General features: G+C 41.4%; 1 protein-coding gene across 1 annotated transcript; it reads right to left on the bottom strand.

Moving 5' to 3' along the window:
- Positions 1 to 945: 945 nt before the first annotated feature.
- Positions 946 to 13,052, bottom strand: ARPP19 (cAMP regulated phosphoprotein 19). Its single transcript, XM_051628237.1, has 3 exons — positions 12,832 to 13,052; positions 7,828 to 7,950; positions 946 to 4,486 (listed from the first exon to the last, which is right to left on the bottom strand). Exons 1-3 carry the CDS (start codon positions 12,874 to 12,876, stop codon positions 4,316 to 4,318), a joined length of 339 nt encoding a protein of 112 aa, XP_051484197.1. The 5' UTR covers positions 12,877 to 13,052; the 3' UTR covers positions 946 to 4,315.
- Between the last annotated feature and the right edge of the window lie 2,307 nt (positions 13,053 to 15,359).

Below are 15,359 nucleotides of genomic sequence, written 5' to 3'. Positions count from 1 at the left end.
GTACTGTCTGAGAGATACTTCAGTCATATGCCCCTGAACTAAAGCTTTTCCAAGCACACCAGCCCAGCTCAAGGCTGTTTGCCTCTGTGCTAGTACTCCAGATACATATTCAAGATTAAATATTTAAAGTGCCTTGAATATGTATAGAACTTCTCAGATTTCATATTCCTCTGATCTGTAGATGCCAGAAACTGGGATGAAGAACCTGAATACATGAGAGGGTGGCTCACTTGCACTAAAGCAGGAATAAATAAATAAATAAAACCACACATTCAGCCCACTTTAAAAAAAAAAAACAAACAACCAAAAAACCCCTGCTTCTGTGCTCCCCTCGTCTCTTCCCAACCTCACAAAAAGCCCCCAGCCAGAAAATAAGTCACTGCAATCTTGCCTCCCTCCTGGATAATGTGGTTGTGTTGCAAGCATATCCACTAAATAAAGCTTCTCTTTGTAACTGTGTAACTGGGTAACTGTACCTGCCACAGCTCTAATTAGAAAGATTTGGGTGATAACCCTGTATTTAAATGGTTTGTCTTTGCCTGAAGATTGATGCCACTCCCCAAGCAGCCATTCAGGTAAGTTACTTTGGGTTACTAATGCCAGTGTTATTGCAGCCTTTGCACTGCCTCAGCGTGGTACTTGAATGACACTACTCAAACTGGCCATTTTTCTCCCCAGTTTGAGTTGCAAAGTATAGAGGGTTTTACTATGACCGTGGTGACTGAGGTAGTTGTGTAAATGTACCACTTTGATCTTGAAGTTGAGCAAAGTTCAGCTCCTAAGTCATACTGAATGTCAAATTAGTTGGACTTGTTCCAGCATCTTGGTTTCTTGAAAATGTTGCCATATTCAGGCCAATCCAGTCTATAGCAACACAAACTTCTATATGCCAAGCTAATTCCCAGAAATCCCCTTCATTCAGTGCGAGGGACCAAAACAATCATGTTACAGAGTTTTCAAACAATAAGCTTTAATTACCTTATTAGAAAAATAAGCACTGAAATATATATAAATGTGATTACATTAAAGTAATTCTGTAGTCTAACATACTAGAAACCAAAGCCCAGTCATACTTTTAATGATACAGAGCAGCAAGATTTAGGGTTTTAGAAATTTTCCATAGGGAATACCGAAGGATGCAGTATCTTTCAGGAAACCACAGTAAAGACGAGACAAATCTCCATGTTGCAATAAAAACTAAGTAGATCAATTTATTCTGTATACTATACAATGTGTAAGTTTGTAAAGAACAATTGACATTTTTATCACCTTAACATCTTGACTGGGTGTAAATATGTCCAATAAAATGTACTCCTGTGGCCTTTACACAAACACTGTCCTACTACATCAAGAACAATGAGAGGGAAGCCTTTGGTGCTACAGATTTGGGGACATATCTGTGAAGTTGTAATTAATCCACTTAACTATTTTGAGTAAAATGTTGGTGCTATCTGCTATTACAAGCCTACATGAGTACTACTCTAAGAACTAAACACTGTCTATCTTTAAAGGCAAGATATGAAAGGGACTGCCAGTCTACAGTGTGGACAGGTTTTCTTTGAAAAAGGTAATTATCAAATGGTAAAACTCATATAATACATTATGTACATACGTTTGGATAGCTGAGTTCTCTTGCTGGAGGAGGCTGAAAGTAAGCATCGATTTGCAGTCATGTCTGATTTACTGTTAAGTGATTATTGGATTTAAGTTTTATACAGTGTATAGAATCAAAATAGCTGTGCCTGCTGCTGAGGTCTGTCAGATGTGAAGGCTCATAATCAGTCTCTGACCTAGTTAGTATTACAGTACTTCCAATATATACACATGGATAACATATTCATAGCTGAATTTGTAGTAATCTTAAGAACTGCAAGTCACCAAGTGAACATCAGAAGAGCTTGTGTTGTCCAACCAGCAGGACAAGCTGAGTCTTACCTAAGTGAGTGGAATGTTTACATTTAAATGGCTATTTTTTTAAACCTTCCCAAACATCAAGCAAGCTCACCTCACATGAGCCACAGAAGAGTGGCAGGTGACAAAACACAGCAAGTCACCTTAATGGTTCAAAATTTGTTTCAGGCCCAGTCCTAGCATTACGTTTCGATTTTATTTATACATACAAAAATAAAGAGGGATTTTCACATTAGGACAAAAATCTATAAAAAGCAGTTTGCTTCAATGTATCTGCTTTCCTTGCTAATCTCCCAGCCTAATTTCTTACTTAAGGAAGTCAAACAAGTCTATTTCTTCAACCTGTTCTGCAAAAATCAAGAATTCTTTATAATAATAGTGGAGGATAATAAGGACAGGCTTGAGAGAGCCCATTTACTTACAAGAAAAGGGCTATACAGACTTGAAAATAAACAGGTTAGCAATTTTGTAATTACTGGAACGACTTCTCTGAACCAAAGACATCATATAGGCACCAATAAACTTTGCTCATGTTCTGATCAAAACAAAACCAAATTCAGATTTTTCATTTTCTTTGGATCATTTTCTTATGTCTGCCTTTAGAAGAAAGCACTACAGAAAATGAGCCAGTGTTTTTGATTAGCAGTCCTTTATCTTGCAAGACCTTTCTGATTACATCAATACAAAGCACATCCTTCTAAAAACATGCAGCTTTGAGTGTTTTCTAGCAATACCACATTGGTGTTTTGCTTTTACTAGGCTGCTTCAGAACCGCTTCCCTAAAGAAAAAAGTAAACTGGTCTTTGTAAAGAGTTTCTTATATGCCCAAAGAACATGAAGGCTGTGATTACCTATATTAAAATCAATTATATACTGCATTTTTAATACTCTGATTTCATTGACCGAACATGCTTTTAAATGCATTATTACCTAATATCAACACTTTATGTTCTGGCAATCTAGTACTTAGAACCTGCATCATAAAGATGAACTGAAGTTCACTTCTGTTTTCTGATGTGCAAAGTCACCTATTTCTCAATTAGTCATTATACAAATAATGCTTCCAGTTCTTTGTTTCCCCAAAGCCAATGAGAGGCTGCTGTTAACAAAGAGAAAAGGAGTTAGTTTACTACCGCTTCAGGAGTCCAAGAGAAAAAAAATATATACCCTTCTGATCTCTAGAGGTCTCTTCCAACTCTGACAATTCTGCTTCCAGAGTCTAAAAAAGACAACTGCATATCAAACCTTAGCAAGCATAGGTTTGGAGTTTGCCACGCAGGAAACTCTCTGGAACAGCACAATTAGCCATCTCCACATCATCAGACAGAGCATTTCAACTTTAAAAGCCTAAAGAGCTGCTGAACAAAAAGGGCACTTGCCTCCCAATACAGGTACAAATTCCAGGTTTATATTTGAATGCTGGACGTTGTTGCAAAACAAAATATGCAACTGCAAAAGCATGAGGTTGAGACAAGTGTAAATATAAGTGTTTCACAAATTTCAGGTACTCAATTTTTACTTTCAGTAGCAAGATTCTGGGCTCTTAGTTTTGTGACAAGACTTTGAAAGATACAGAATCACTTGTGCTTTGATTGGCACGTTATCTGCTTTTTAAAATGTAAAACTAACAGACGTTTGCAAAAGGTTGTGCAAAACTACTGTATTTACAAAAATGGCACAAGAGTGAATTCAACAGTCTATGCACATGCACACTTCATTCACATCTTCAACAAAAGTGTGTCCTAAGCAACAGAACTGAAAAGAATACCAGCTTCAACAGGCAGTTGCCAATAAGCACTAGATTCACAAGAGTTACACCAGAATGGGCAAATATTGCCCAAGTAAAAACTCTATTGTTAAAGCTGAAACAGGTTTAAGGCCGTTCAAGTTCAAAAGCAGAAACAAAATTCAATCAGAGCCCTGTCTTTTTTTTAATACATGCTTCACCATCTAGCAACTTGTGGTCTAAACCTCTATTTTAGACAACAAAACCAAACACAGAAGAAAAACCCAACACAACTGGAGGTTATATTAAATACAAATATGCTGTAATTAAGATGAAATAACAAAAGCAGAAACATTAGAAGTTGTAAAACTTGCGATGTCACTTGCTGGAACCAGTCCTACACTAGGAAATGGGCAATATGTACATTTTCAAGTAGATTACATTGCTCTAACCAAACTTGTCCTTTTTAATCAGTGCATTGTTCTCAACTAGTCCAAATACTACACGTTTTACTCTTAACAGTACTCCTTTACAATAGCAGCACATGCTATCGCTACCTGCAAAGCTGTCAGTCTCATGACTTAGTGTAAGAAAGAAAAAGAGGGATGTGAGGGTGAGAAATAACTATTAAGGAGAAATAACAGGAATGAGAATAATCATGCAGTTCAGCTGCTCTCGTCAGCCAGCCAGCTTGCTAGCAACAAGAGACGGTTTCCGCTGTGGAAGATCCTGTGGAGTAGGAATATGGTCACCAGTGACTTCTGTCTTGTCAGGAGCTGCAGTGGGCAGTTGCTTATTCTTCATCTTTGCTTTAGCCATGTTGTAGTCACCAGAATCAAAGTACTTTTGCTAGAAGACAAAACATACATACATTTAAAGGCCTGAAATCCTATCAGATGCATACACTCAATTACATGGTTAGACAGATTCTTTCCATTTTAAAACCAGTAATAAAACCTTCCTGATCTGGCAAGGTAGCTTGATGCTGATTGAAAAAAAAATAAATTTTATATATATATATATTTAGCACACATACCTAAACCCTTAACATCAGCCAAGTATGCAGCTACGGTGCTACATATACCATTAAACTCACCCCATACATGAACATTACTTTTGCCCTAGTTTTCCCAGGAGCTCTGGTGAAACCTTGGGGTTTGTAAATTCTGTTGCAGTGAACAAATTCTGCTACACAGAACCACCAAACAATGCATGAACTAAAGCTGGAGAACAGCACCTGCTCTATCATACCAGAAGATCAAAGCAGCATGAAACTGCACACTAACAAGAAAGTATCTTATCTGCATGTATTAAATCAGTGAAACTATAATCTCTAAAATTCCCAAACCAATTATTTGGTGAAGTCAAATCTACCACTTAGTCCTTCTGAAAAGCACTGTGTGAAGGAAATTCTTATCCCAGGCTCCAGGTTCTTCTGAATACAAAAGCGAGTACATTAAGTTTGAATTTTTAAAGCAGTGTTCCTCAATATTTCAGCATTTTTAAAATTAGCATTACCTTTAACAGTCTTTTTTATTGTCCAATATTAAGTTATCTATGGATGATAAAGCCAAATTACTATAAATTATTTATCTGCATCACAGTAAGATGAGGCATGGAATTTCATCCAAGGTCTGGGTCAAGTCTTCAAATGCATTTTGCAGGGAAAGTGGTATTTTGGTTACATCTTACTATGACATCTACCATTAAGGTACTTGTAACCCATGACTTTGAACAGAACATCATATGAGGCCAGAACATTAGATTCAGAGCAAATATTTACAACAGCAACTGCTGCTTACAACCACGATCATATGTGAAGAGAACATTCCCTAGTTAGCTTTATATAGGCTTATTTCTCAGTCAACTGAGCAACAGGCATCACTATTTGCTATGTTCAGGTGCTTCCAGGCAGCATATTTCTACCATCCTCTTTATTCTGCATTACTGCTAAGCAGCTGCAAAATGTCCAGGAGCAGTGAGTGCTAGAGAGAAGTAATCTGAACACTTAAAAGGCCTTCACCTAAGGGGGCTGGGGTTGTTTATGCAAGGCCTCCTGAAGAAGGCTCTAAATATTCCCTGCTAAAGCCTTGAAGTTCCCAAATCTGCTTTTCCCATGTGGTCAGTATTACATCAGAACCACACATTTTTCTTTGTAAACCTTCCCAATTCAATCCTTTTGATGGTGTAATTCCTATTTACACCAGTGTTCTAGCACTGCATTTGCAGACCAGACCTTAAGTTACAGCATCAGCTGATTCGTAAAAAGGCTTTTATATATTGTTCTTCAAGACTGAAGAAACTTAAACAATTAAGTAATAATAGAATTGCTCAATCTTTAGATGCGTTATTGCTGTTAAGAGATACCTATTTGTCCATGGAAGAGTTCCAAAAAGAATCCCTCTACAGAAGCACAGTTTACCATGGTTCTCTTCTACTGCTATTCTGGAAAAAGTATGCATATAATGGTGTGTACACCCAACAAAGGACATTTATGGAGAGCAAATATCAACAGGCAGAGAGTGTCCCAGTTGAAAAATAGAAGAAAATCTGGGCTGAAACCGACTACATACATTTAGAAGAATATCCAAGAGAACCTACCATCTTTCATGCATTAGAATATCAGTCCATTTCTTCCTTTAACTTACTTCTGTATTTTTCTGTGATTTACTCTAGCTTCTCATGGATTTTGATCATCCCTTTCAAACTGACTATGTCTGTCCAGATGTCTTCGTGTCCGAAACTCTATCTGAAAGCATCTCACTATCCTCACTCTATGTTAACTTCAGCAATCCGGGCAGCCTGAAGCACACCAGGTGTCTATATCAAGTAAGGTGCTTCCTCATTTAAGACACTCATTGCACTGAACAAAAATAATGAAAAATAAAATGGAAAAAAGTTATTACCACCACATCAGGAGTGGAGAACTGAAGAAGGAAGGTTTATATACTGGAGTCCACAATGTTATGTCATCTTTCATCAGAGTAGCAAAACCCCAAACACTTAGTTAAGATGCTTACTGGTTTACCTCTGCTCAATCTGAAAATATAGGCTGCAACAACCTTTGTATTAAATAGTGCTGTAATTAACAAGGCTTTTACAGGTTGTTAATGTTGGTGGTAATTTTTCCTCATATTTGCACAGAGTGCAGGCAGTCATAACTCCTTTATGGCCATTAATCCTCAGGGAGTGGAAGCTGGTCTGTTTTCCTGAATTACCATCACATTACATACCCACCCTCTCCCTTCTGTGTCTACACATACACTGAACCCACTGAAATCTAATTTAGGCTGCCTTTGACAACAGCATAACTCACAAAAGGAGTCACCTGATCTGCCACCTGCCATGCCCAGCAGCCATCACCTTTTCTGCATATGCTCCAACTGATGAGAGAAAGCTTATCCAAAAAAAAAGTCAACAGTAACAATTCCCAGGAGATGTTACCAGATAGCACAGAATTAGATCAGCACTGAACTCCCAACAGCTGATTTGTGAAGAATTTAACTTGAAATCATTGCATGCACTCAAAGGGCCTAGACAATAGTAAAAAAACTAGTGTGATAGCAATGAGAGCACTATTACAGGTACTGATATACCAGGATTATCCCAAGAGCAGAGTTCTAGCATGCCTGAAAGGCATTACATAATCATTTTATGAATAATTAAACTAAAAAAATAAACAGCTGAATTACTAAGAAAATAAAGAGACACTGGTTAAATGTGGAACACTGAATTACGAACTCACTCTTCATTCTTTTAGAATTACTTTTGGGTTAGAAGGTATATTGAGAATTACACCTCCACGCTGAAGCCACTGATGTCGGATGGTGCTCGGTTTAACACCACACACACTAAGCTTTCACGTGCTAAAAACATGGATAATGAGAGTGGACATACATACGTTTTGAGGACATAAGAATGGGCAAGATAAGATTGGTACAAAACAGGGATGAGGTTCTGACCCATAGTGTTTACTATGTTTTAATTACGTCTATCACAGCAGCACTGAACCAGCTACCCTGTCAATCTGGCATTTGTTTTGCAGAAATAAATTTCTCTTCCTTGTGCTTTCACAAAGTTTAGACTACTTGGCACTCTTACGTATGTGAAGGCCTGTGGAGTGGAAAAAAAATCAGACAGATGAATTCTGCAATTTCTTGTCCATACCCTGTGGACAATAAAGAACTCACTCCTTTCTGAAGTCTCTTCCTCAAGAAGTCTGAGCCTCCTGGCTTCTGGCCCAGATGAGGATATCTTGCTTTCAATTTTGCTTCTTCAACTTTTTCTGGGCTGATCACCTTATCCTCCATTTCCTGAAAGACAATTATCAATACTGAAAATGAAATGTACAATAACAATTTATCCAGAACACCTTTGCAGATAATTCACCAACATGCTGACTGCTGCTATCAAGTGAACAACACGTCCATTATCTGCATAGACATGTTCAAACATTCTCTCTTGAATACTGACAGGAAGTGTAGGAGTTCAGCCTCCATCACATGCCTTTCCCGGAGATGTGTTTGAATCTAATTAATACATTTCTCTTGCACGTAAAAGTAGCATACACTAAAATTAAATTACTTGATTTAATAATAATAAAAAATATCTCCCAAACAAAACAAACAAGGTCAAAACAAGGGTTCCACTAAGAACAAACGCTGAGAGCTGGGCAAGAACCACAGGACTTTTTTTCAGCTGCTCCTGATTGACCATGGAGTTGCACAGACAGACTAGCACTTGCACTGCCCCAGTCTAGTCTGTATGACTGCTCATGCTGTGATGTGATTATATTCACTGTATTATTAAAAGTACCTCAGTCTCAAAAACATGCCTGCTGACATAATTAATAACAACAATACTGGATTTCTCTATACATGTCTATACCCTAAAATTATGAGGATTAAGACAGTTGGACAGTGCTTTTGTGTACAATAAAATAACTATTTTATGAGTATACTGTAAAATACAGGTGCTCAAAGTAATCATTTGAAGATACTCATATGGCAAAAACTGAAATTTGTACATCCAGTCTTTCAACAATGACCTCTACCTTACATCTACTCTGGTCCATGGAGCAATCTGCTATATGTACAATTTCTTCTATTAGATCATTTCTAAGATATGTTCCATTCAAAACTCTTGTTTTGCTACCTTCCAGAATTTGGACAAGGCTTTTTTTTTTTTTTTAATTGCAAGCAAACCATTGCTAGTTCAGGGAAAATACGTATCGATTTGATTCGCACTGTGTTAGTTCTTGAATTGTTATTATCATCTGAAGTCGAATAAAGGCTTTCAGGCAGGAAAGAAGAACTGCAATTAAAATCAGGAGGCCCTCACATTCACCTGTGACTAAGGTTTCCTATCCACTTGAAGCTGCTTCTGCAGCCCGTTCTCACTCATCCATGTCATCAACCTTTGCATTACATCAGTCAGCATGACTGCGTGTACTCTATATGAATAGGTTACAGCAATTAATTCAACAGAAAAAGAACCTTTTGTTCCCCCCTTGTTGGGCTGTGTTTCATTTGGACCAGTTTCACAGACTGGATCACCAAGCAGCTGCACAAGCAGGTATGTCAGCACAGCAGCAGGGAGGACAGAAGGACACAAGCAGCTGGGAGCTACTTCTGCCAGAACTGCCAACCAACTAGAGCTGCCACAATAGCCTACCCCAGTGCTTTACTGTAACTCTTATAAAAGCCCAAAGTTTTACAACAGTCAACATCCTTCTGGTAAGAAACCTCAGAAATAACTGTTATAACAACAGATTTATAACATAACATTGTCTAGTTGCTCCATCAGGCCAAGACATCTCACAGACAGTTTTGCACAATACAGTGGGAATTAACAGTTCTACCAAGGAAAGAGAGAAATTCTTGTAACACTTCAAGAGCAACTTCTGGGAGGCCAGGAACCAATGTTTTTTATTAGACAAAAACATAGCTAAGCAATATAATGTAAAGTACAAATAATCATAAAGGTCAAAGTCACCCTGACACTGCTGAACATAGAACTACACTAGTTCTCACCATATACCAGTCTTCATGTGCTATAGAGATCATTCTCCAGCTGCCACTCTTCCTGATGTGCTTTATTACCATGCCAATATTGACTGAATTTTCTCAAAAGCAACAATTTCAGCTAAACACTTCAAACATCTAATGCTGAATCATTGGATACTCACTGTTGAGACAACAGACAAAGCATTTGAGGGGGGATGTTTTGCCAATAATAATAAAAAGGAGATACTTTTTAAAAAACAGAGGGCAAACAATAAATAACTTACATAAATATGTAATTATGGTGCATCAAAGAAGACATTTATGCAAACTCATAGGGCTGACAAATCACCACAGAGCAGGCAATCCAAGCACAAAATACTGTGTTATGCACCAATGCAGCTGAAAAGGATACAGACTATGGCCACTCACTCTTAACGACCAAAAGCAACCAAGAGTCAAAAACCTCAGTAAAATGAATTAAAGAATTTCAGTACAAAGACTTGGGGTGCCAAACAAAACCAGCTGATGGCAGGTTCAAAAAATACTTAAGACAACAGTTCTTCATATGAAATATAGCTAAGCTGCAGAACTCTGCCAAAGGAGACAGGGGTGCCTGCCAAGAATTTAGATGGATTCAGAAAGCAACTCGATGTGTTCAACTGCAGCTCAGAAGGCTTTTAAACCCCAGGTTGCTGAGACCTGGGGTAGTTTTCTGGGAAAGATCACTGCACGCATGTTCTGACCTATATTCTTTGTACACTAGACAGTACTCAGCACTCTTGGAAATATGTTGTTGAGCCACAAAGGCTTTAACCCAAGCCAGCAAGGCCATGCATACATTTACAACACGCTCCCTTGAGTTAGAGAAGCAACAATCAAGTGACTTACAAATGACTGAGGGGGGCGGAAATCAAGATATACCACGCTCTTCCTAGTGACAACCACACAAAAGCTGTAATTTTAGTTCTCTACAGGAATTTGACATAGCTGACAAGTCTGCTTACCTCATTAAAAGGATCTACCAGGAATGCAGTAGTTACCTAACCCAGTTAAAGATAGCTTTTGCTTTTAATCTTTACAGGGGTACCAGCAATGTAAGTTCTGTATCTGCTGGATAACTGAATTATGTGGCTAAAAAAAGAGCCATCAGCCTTTTCAAGCTCTGGTATGAAGAGCTCATCCTCTTTAGCAGAAGACATCAAACAAAATGTAAAGCAGAGAATGGGAAAAACAGGACAACAGCACAACTCAACAGTGAGCTGATCTGGCAAAAGCCATCCCAGAAACCTAATGCACCACATCTTAACAGCTTCCTGAAAAATACAGGTTTTTAAGGCAAAAAGAGAGTCAGTCAACTAAGCAGATGTTCTCCAATGTCTAAAGTTGCTTTGTTGTTGAAATTCCTCCTGCCAGTATCCTGGGTTTGCACAGCAAGAACAGGAAACACTGGTCTTTGGCAAGTTTTCAACTTATATCACTCTCTTGTTTAACACCTCTCTCACCTAACACATGCAAAAGCTCCTCAGAGCGTGTTCACAAACTTTGGAAAAGAGGTGTGATCATGAAAACACTGCCTCAAAATTTCTTCAGGGGTTTCATTGTTTTTAAGCACACATATAAATAAGTACTGCAAAATGGGTTTATATAAGTGTTTCAGAGCTAAGTATTAACTGCATCCATGTTAAATTTTGCCTACCCAGACAAATGGTCTTAGTGAAGGTTAATATTGCAGTGTCCTAAGAGCACTGATATCACAATATTCTAGCAGGATTTACATTAACAAGGAAAACAGCTTTATTCTATTGACACTATGAATTTGTCTCGAACACCTCATTAGATTAAAACTAAATTGGCATATCAGGAAGGGACTCCTGTCTCTCAGGTAAAGGCTAATTTTCCAAGATGTGGGGTAAGCACCGCATTGAGACTTCACTCTGAAACTCGGTGAAACCAGCCCCAGCCACCTGACTCGATCAGAACACACTAGAAGGCATCACGATAAACCTGCTACCACATGTTTTACTACGCTCTTATTACAGAGCTATTCTAGGAGTGCTGCATAGGCCAGGGATTTATTTTGTAGACTTTGAACAGGAATGGTAACCCTTCGGTAGCCTGAGGAGCACGGGTGCAAAGCTGAGCTGCAGAACACGTGCATTTAAGAGTAGATTACAGACGTGTCATAGAAGCTGGTTCTGATTACTGCACCTATTGAGAAGGTATCATTCCATATGAACCCCCAAAGCTCTACTTGTGTGACTAACTCGCATTACAAATAGTAAATTATTAAACAAAAACTTGACAGCAGAGGCAGACTAAGCTTTTTTCTTTTAGTGTCCTTCAAAGCAGTACTTGTATTCCGTAACTGCTCCCGATCAGGAATAGCTGTAGAGACTGCTACCGAGTCCATACAGCTGTACGACTAAAAAAAAACCAAACGGCTTCTTAAAGTCACAGCCAACACAGGAGAACTGCTAATAGCAGTCATCTAGGAAGCCAAACCCCACTTAGGAAACTATAAAATTATTAGTTAGAGAGATAACATGATAATGCCATCACAAGATAAGGCTTTTAGAAAGAGTAACTAACTGGTTGGGTTATCTAGAACAGGCCACAGCCGTGGTCCTTTAGATACTTCTCCTCCTAAACAGGTTACATTATAATGTAAAAATTGTCTAAAAGTGAAACAGAAGTTTAGTCACCGCATTATCGCAGGTTCCCAGCCGCTCTGGGATTCCCTCCCCCGGGACACCCGGGGAAGCGCGGGGCCGGGGCAGAGCACGCCAGCGAGTTACCGGAGAGCACGAATCCCCGAGAGCAGAAGCCAACCCGGGGCTGCCGCTCCTCCGCCTCCCGCCTGCGCCCTCCCAGCGCTGCGGCCTGCAGAGCCCGGAGCCCCGGCCCGCCCGAGCCGGCGGTGCCGGACACCCGGCTCCCCTGCCCCGGCGGCAGGGCCGGCGCTGCTCCCGGCCAGGCCGCTACTCGGAGCCGGCCCCGGCGAGGAGAGGACCAGGCCCGGGAGACGCTGCCTTGCGGTCCGAGGCGGCCCGCGAGGCTCCCCCGGCTTGAGGCCGGGAGAGGCCGGGCCGCGGCGGCCCCGCTCGGCCGGAACGCGCGGATGGAGGCGGGAGAAGCCCCGCGGGCCTCCTGCTCCTGGGCGGGCCTGCGCGGGGGCTGCCGGCCACCCACCTTCTGCTCCTCGGCCGAGGCGGGCTCGGGGCTCTCGGCAGACATGGCGCCGCGGCAGCAGGACGGCGGGCGAGGGCGGGCGAGGGAAGCGCGTCCGCGGCTCCTCCGCGCAGCGCAGCGCGGCCACCGCCTCCCGCACAAGATGGCGGCCGCTCGCCCGACGGCGCGCCGGCGGGACCACACTTCCTCCGCGCGCCGCACGGCCCCGCTCCGCGCGCTCCGCCGCCCCCGCCCCCGCGGGGCACGCCGGGAACTGTAGTTCGGTGGGGCCTGCCCCGGGGACCCCGCGGAAACGGCGCGGAAACGGCGCGGAAACGGCGCGGGGCTCCGCCCGAGGCCGCAGCCCGCGCTCAGCCCGCCACGGAGACCCGCCCGCAGCGGCAGCCACCGGTGGAGGCTTCAGGCGCCGAGGCCCGGCCTGCACCCGGCACCCGCGGCCCAGCGTGAGCGCCACGGGGAGACCCCCCTTTGCTGCTCGGCTAAACGCCTCGTTTTTGGGTGCTTTTACACACCCAAACGGGAGGAGCCGAGTGCGCAGCAGCTTTGCGTGAGGGGCTTCTTGAACCCCAGGCACCAGCGGGCAGGAGGGCAGGTCTCAGACGCTGCCCTGGAACCTGCCTGCGGCCTGGGGCCCGGCTGCAGGAGCCACTGCCTTCCCTGCCCTCTGCTCTTCACTGCCCGGGGCTTGGCAGAACCACCACCTCCTCAGACCCTCTTAGGCTTTAAGGTCATAAAAGAGGGTTCAAGTAGCTCACCCTTAAGAAATCTGCCTGAATGTGAACGGTAAGGTATAGATTGTACATAATGCTCAGTTAAATGTACACTCCCACTCTTCTATACATCCACAACATCTTTTCCTATTACGTTATGCCACTTTGCCAGGATTCTGAGCTCCAGCTCTCCCCCTGCAGTGCTCAGCATGCCCTCAGGGAGACCCTGCTCGTCTGGTGACCAGCTTCAGCACAGCTAAGGAAGGATGGCAGGGCAGGCTTTGTGTGTTCAAGGTCCCAAAGGCCGATGAAACAGATCAGAAAATATTCTCAAATCATAAAAGAAGCTGATCTTGCCACAGTTGAGTTTTTAGTAAAAGCCCCCCAAACCAGTAGTTGGAAGCAGTTCTTTTAAGCAACTGAGGAATTCACCCAGAGACGTGGATTGTGTAGTAGCAGGGAACTCAAGGCATATGCATATCCCTTGTTTAGGAAGGGATACAGCAGGACAGATTGCTCAGGAAAACCATACAAGGCACTAGGTATTTTTTTTTCCTAATGATAGGAAGAGCAATGATAACAGGAAGTGTGTCACCTTTGCTTCTAGCAAAACCAGCTAGAAATTATCTGAAGGTGTGAAAAACAGAGCAACACATGGAAGAATGATCATAAAAGGATCAAGTTCATGTATTTTGAAAAGAAGCAAAACAGCAGTGACAGCAGACAGGAATGCAAACTTCAGGAATTGCTTTAAAATCTCTTAGGAAATTAATGTGAGGGAAAATGCAGCTTTGAGGATTCAGCAGTTCCTAAATTAAATTATTTTTTAGGGAACAAGTGTAAATTATAGAGAGAAGAGGAAGGATGGGAAGTAAATCAAGAGCCTCCAGAAAAGCAAAAGTTCTTCAGTGGCCTCAAATGCTAGAAAGCAGCATACAGAAACTAGGTCAATTTTTAAAGTATGAGCATCTAAAGCAGATCATGAAGACAAAGGGGCACAGAATAACTACTGGAATTACTGAACAAACCTTGTCAAGACCAAGGAAATTGAGATTTCTTTTGTTCAGTCTGGCATGACCAAGATTCCAAGTGTACCAAACGGAGTATAACCTCAAGCTGGTATGAGGAAAGATCCGTTCACAGGACACTTGAATGTTATTTTTTTTCTTATCTGGTAATTATTTTCAACTTAGATGAAAATATCCTTGAGGGTTCAGAGAACTGACTGAAGCAATCTCCAGTTAATTAGTGGTCATCTATATAGGAACCTGCAGAAAATGACTGAGTTTCCAGGAGACTGATAACTTGGTCATCTTTCCCCATTTAGATTGGAGTGTGGGGAGGACAGAATACAAGCTATATAATTAAGCTGCCTGATCAATAATTACCCAAGAAATCACCTAAAATAAGCACTCAGAAGAAGCTAGAGTAGGAAGACATGAATTCACAATTAAGTACAAGGGTTTCACGCAATCGTGTTTCCTTTAACAAAAAAGAAACAGACCATGTGGAGAAGTGGGTGAAGGCGGCTGAAGTTCCAGATGCCTTCTGGCATTAATTAAAGTTGTGCATGGGTAATCTAAGGTCACTTTCATTCTGAGTCCATACAGGGACTAAGTGTAGTTTAAGTCAATACGAATTTGTTTTCTTGACATGCCTTGCAGTGACCACGAAGTCAAAATCCACACTTCTTTGCTGCTCAAAAGAAATATATATATTACTTTGAAGGGAGAAAAGGGTGGCTTGAAGAAGTTGTTTAAAGTTAGCAAGATCATACAAACATTGTATGTTGTCAGTGCAAAATAAAAGGTTCATCTA

The sequence above is a fragment of the Apus apus genome, chromosome 10 (genome assembly GCF_020740795.1).
Source record: "Apus apus isolate bApuApu2 chromosome 10, bApuApu2.pri.cur, whole genome shotgun sequence".
Lineage (NCBI taxonomy): Eukaryota > Metazoa > Chordata > Aves > Apodiformes > Apodidae > Apus > Apus apus.
Note: the sequence above shows the minus strand (reverse complement) of the source record. Positions and strands in the feature narration are given on the sequence as shown.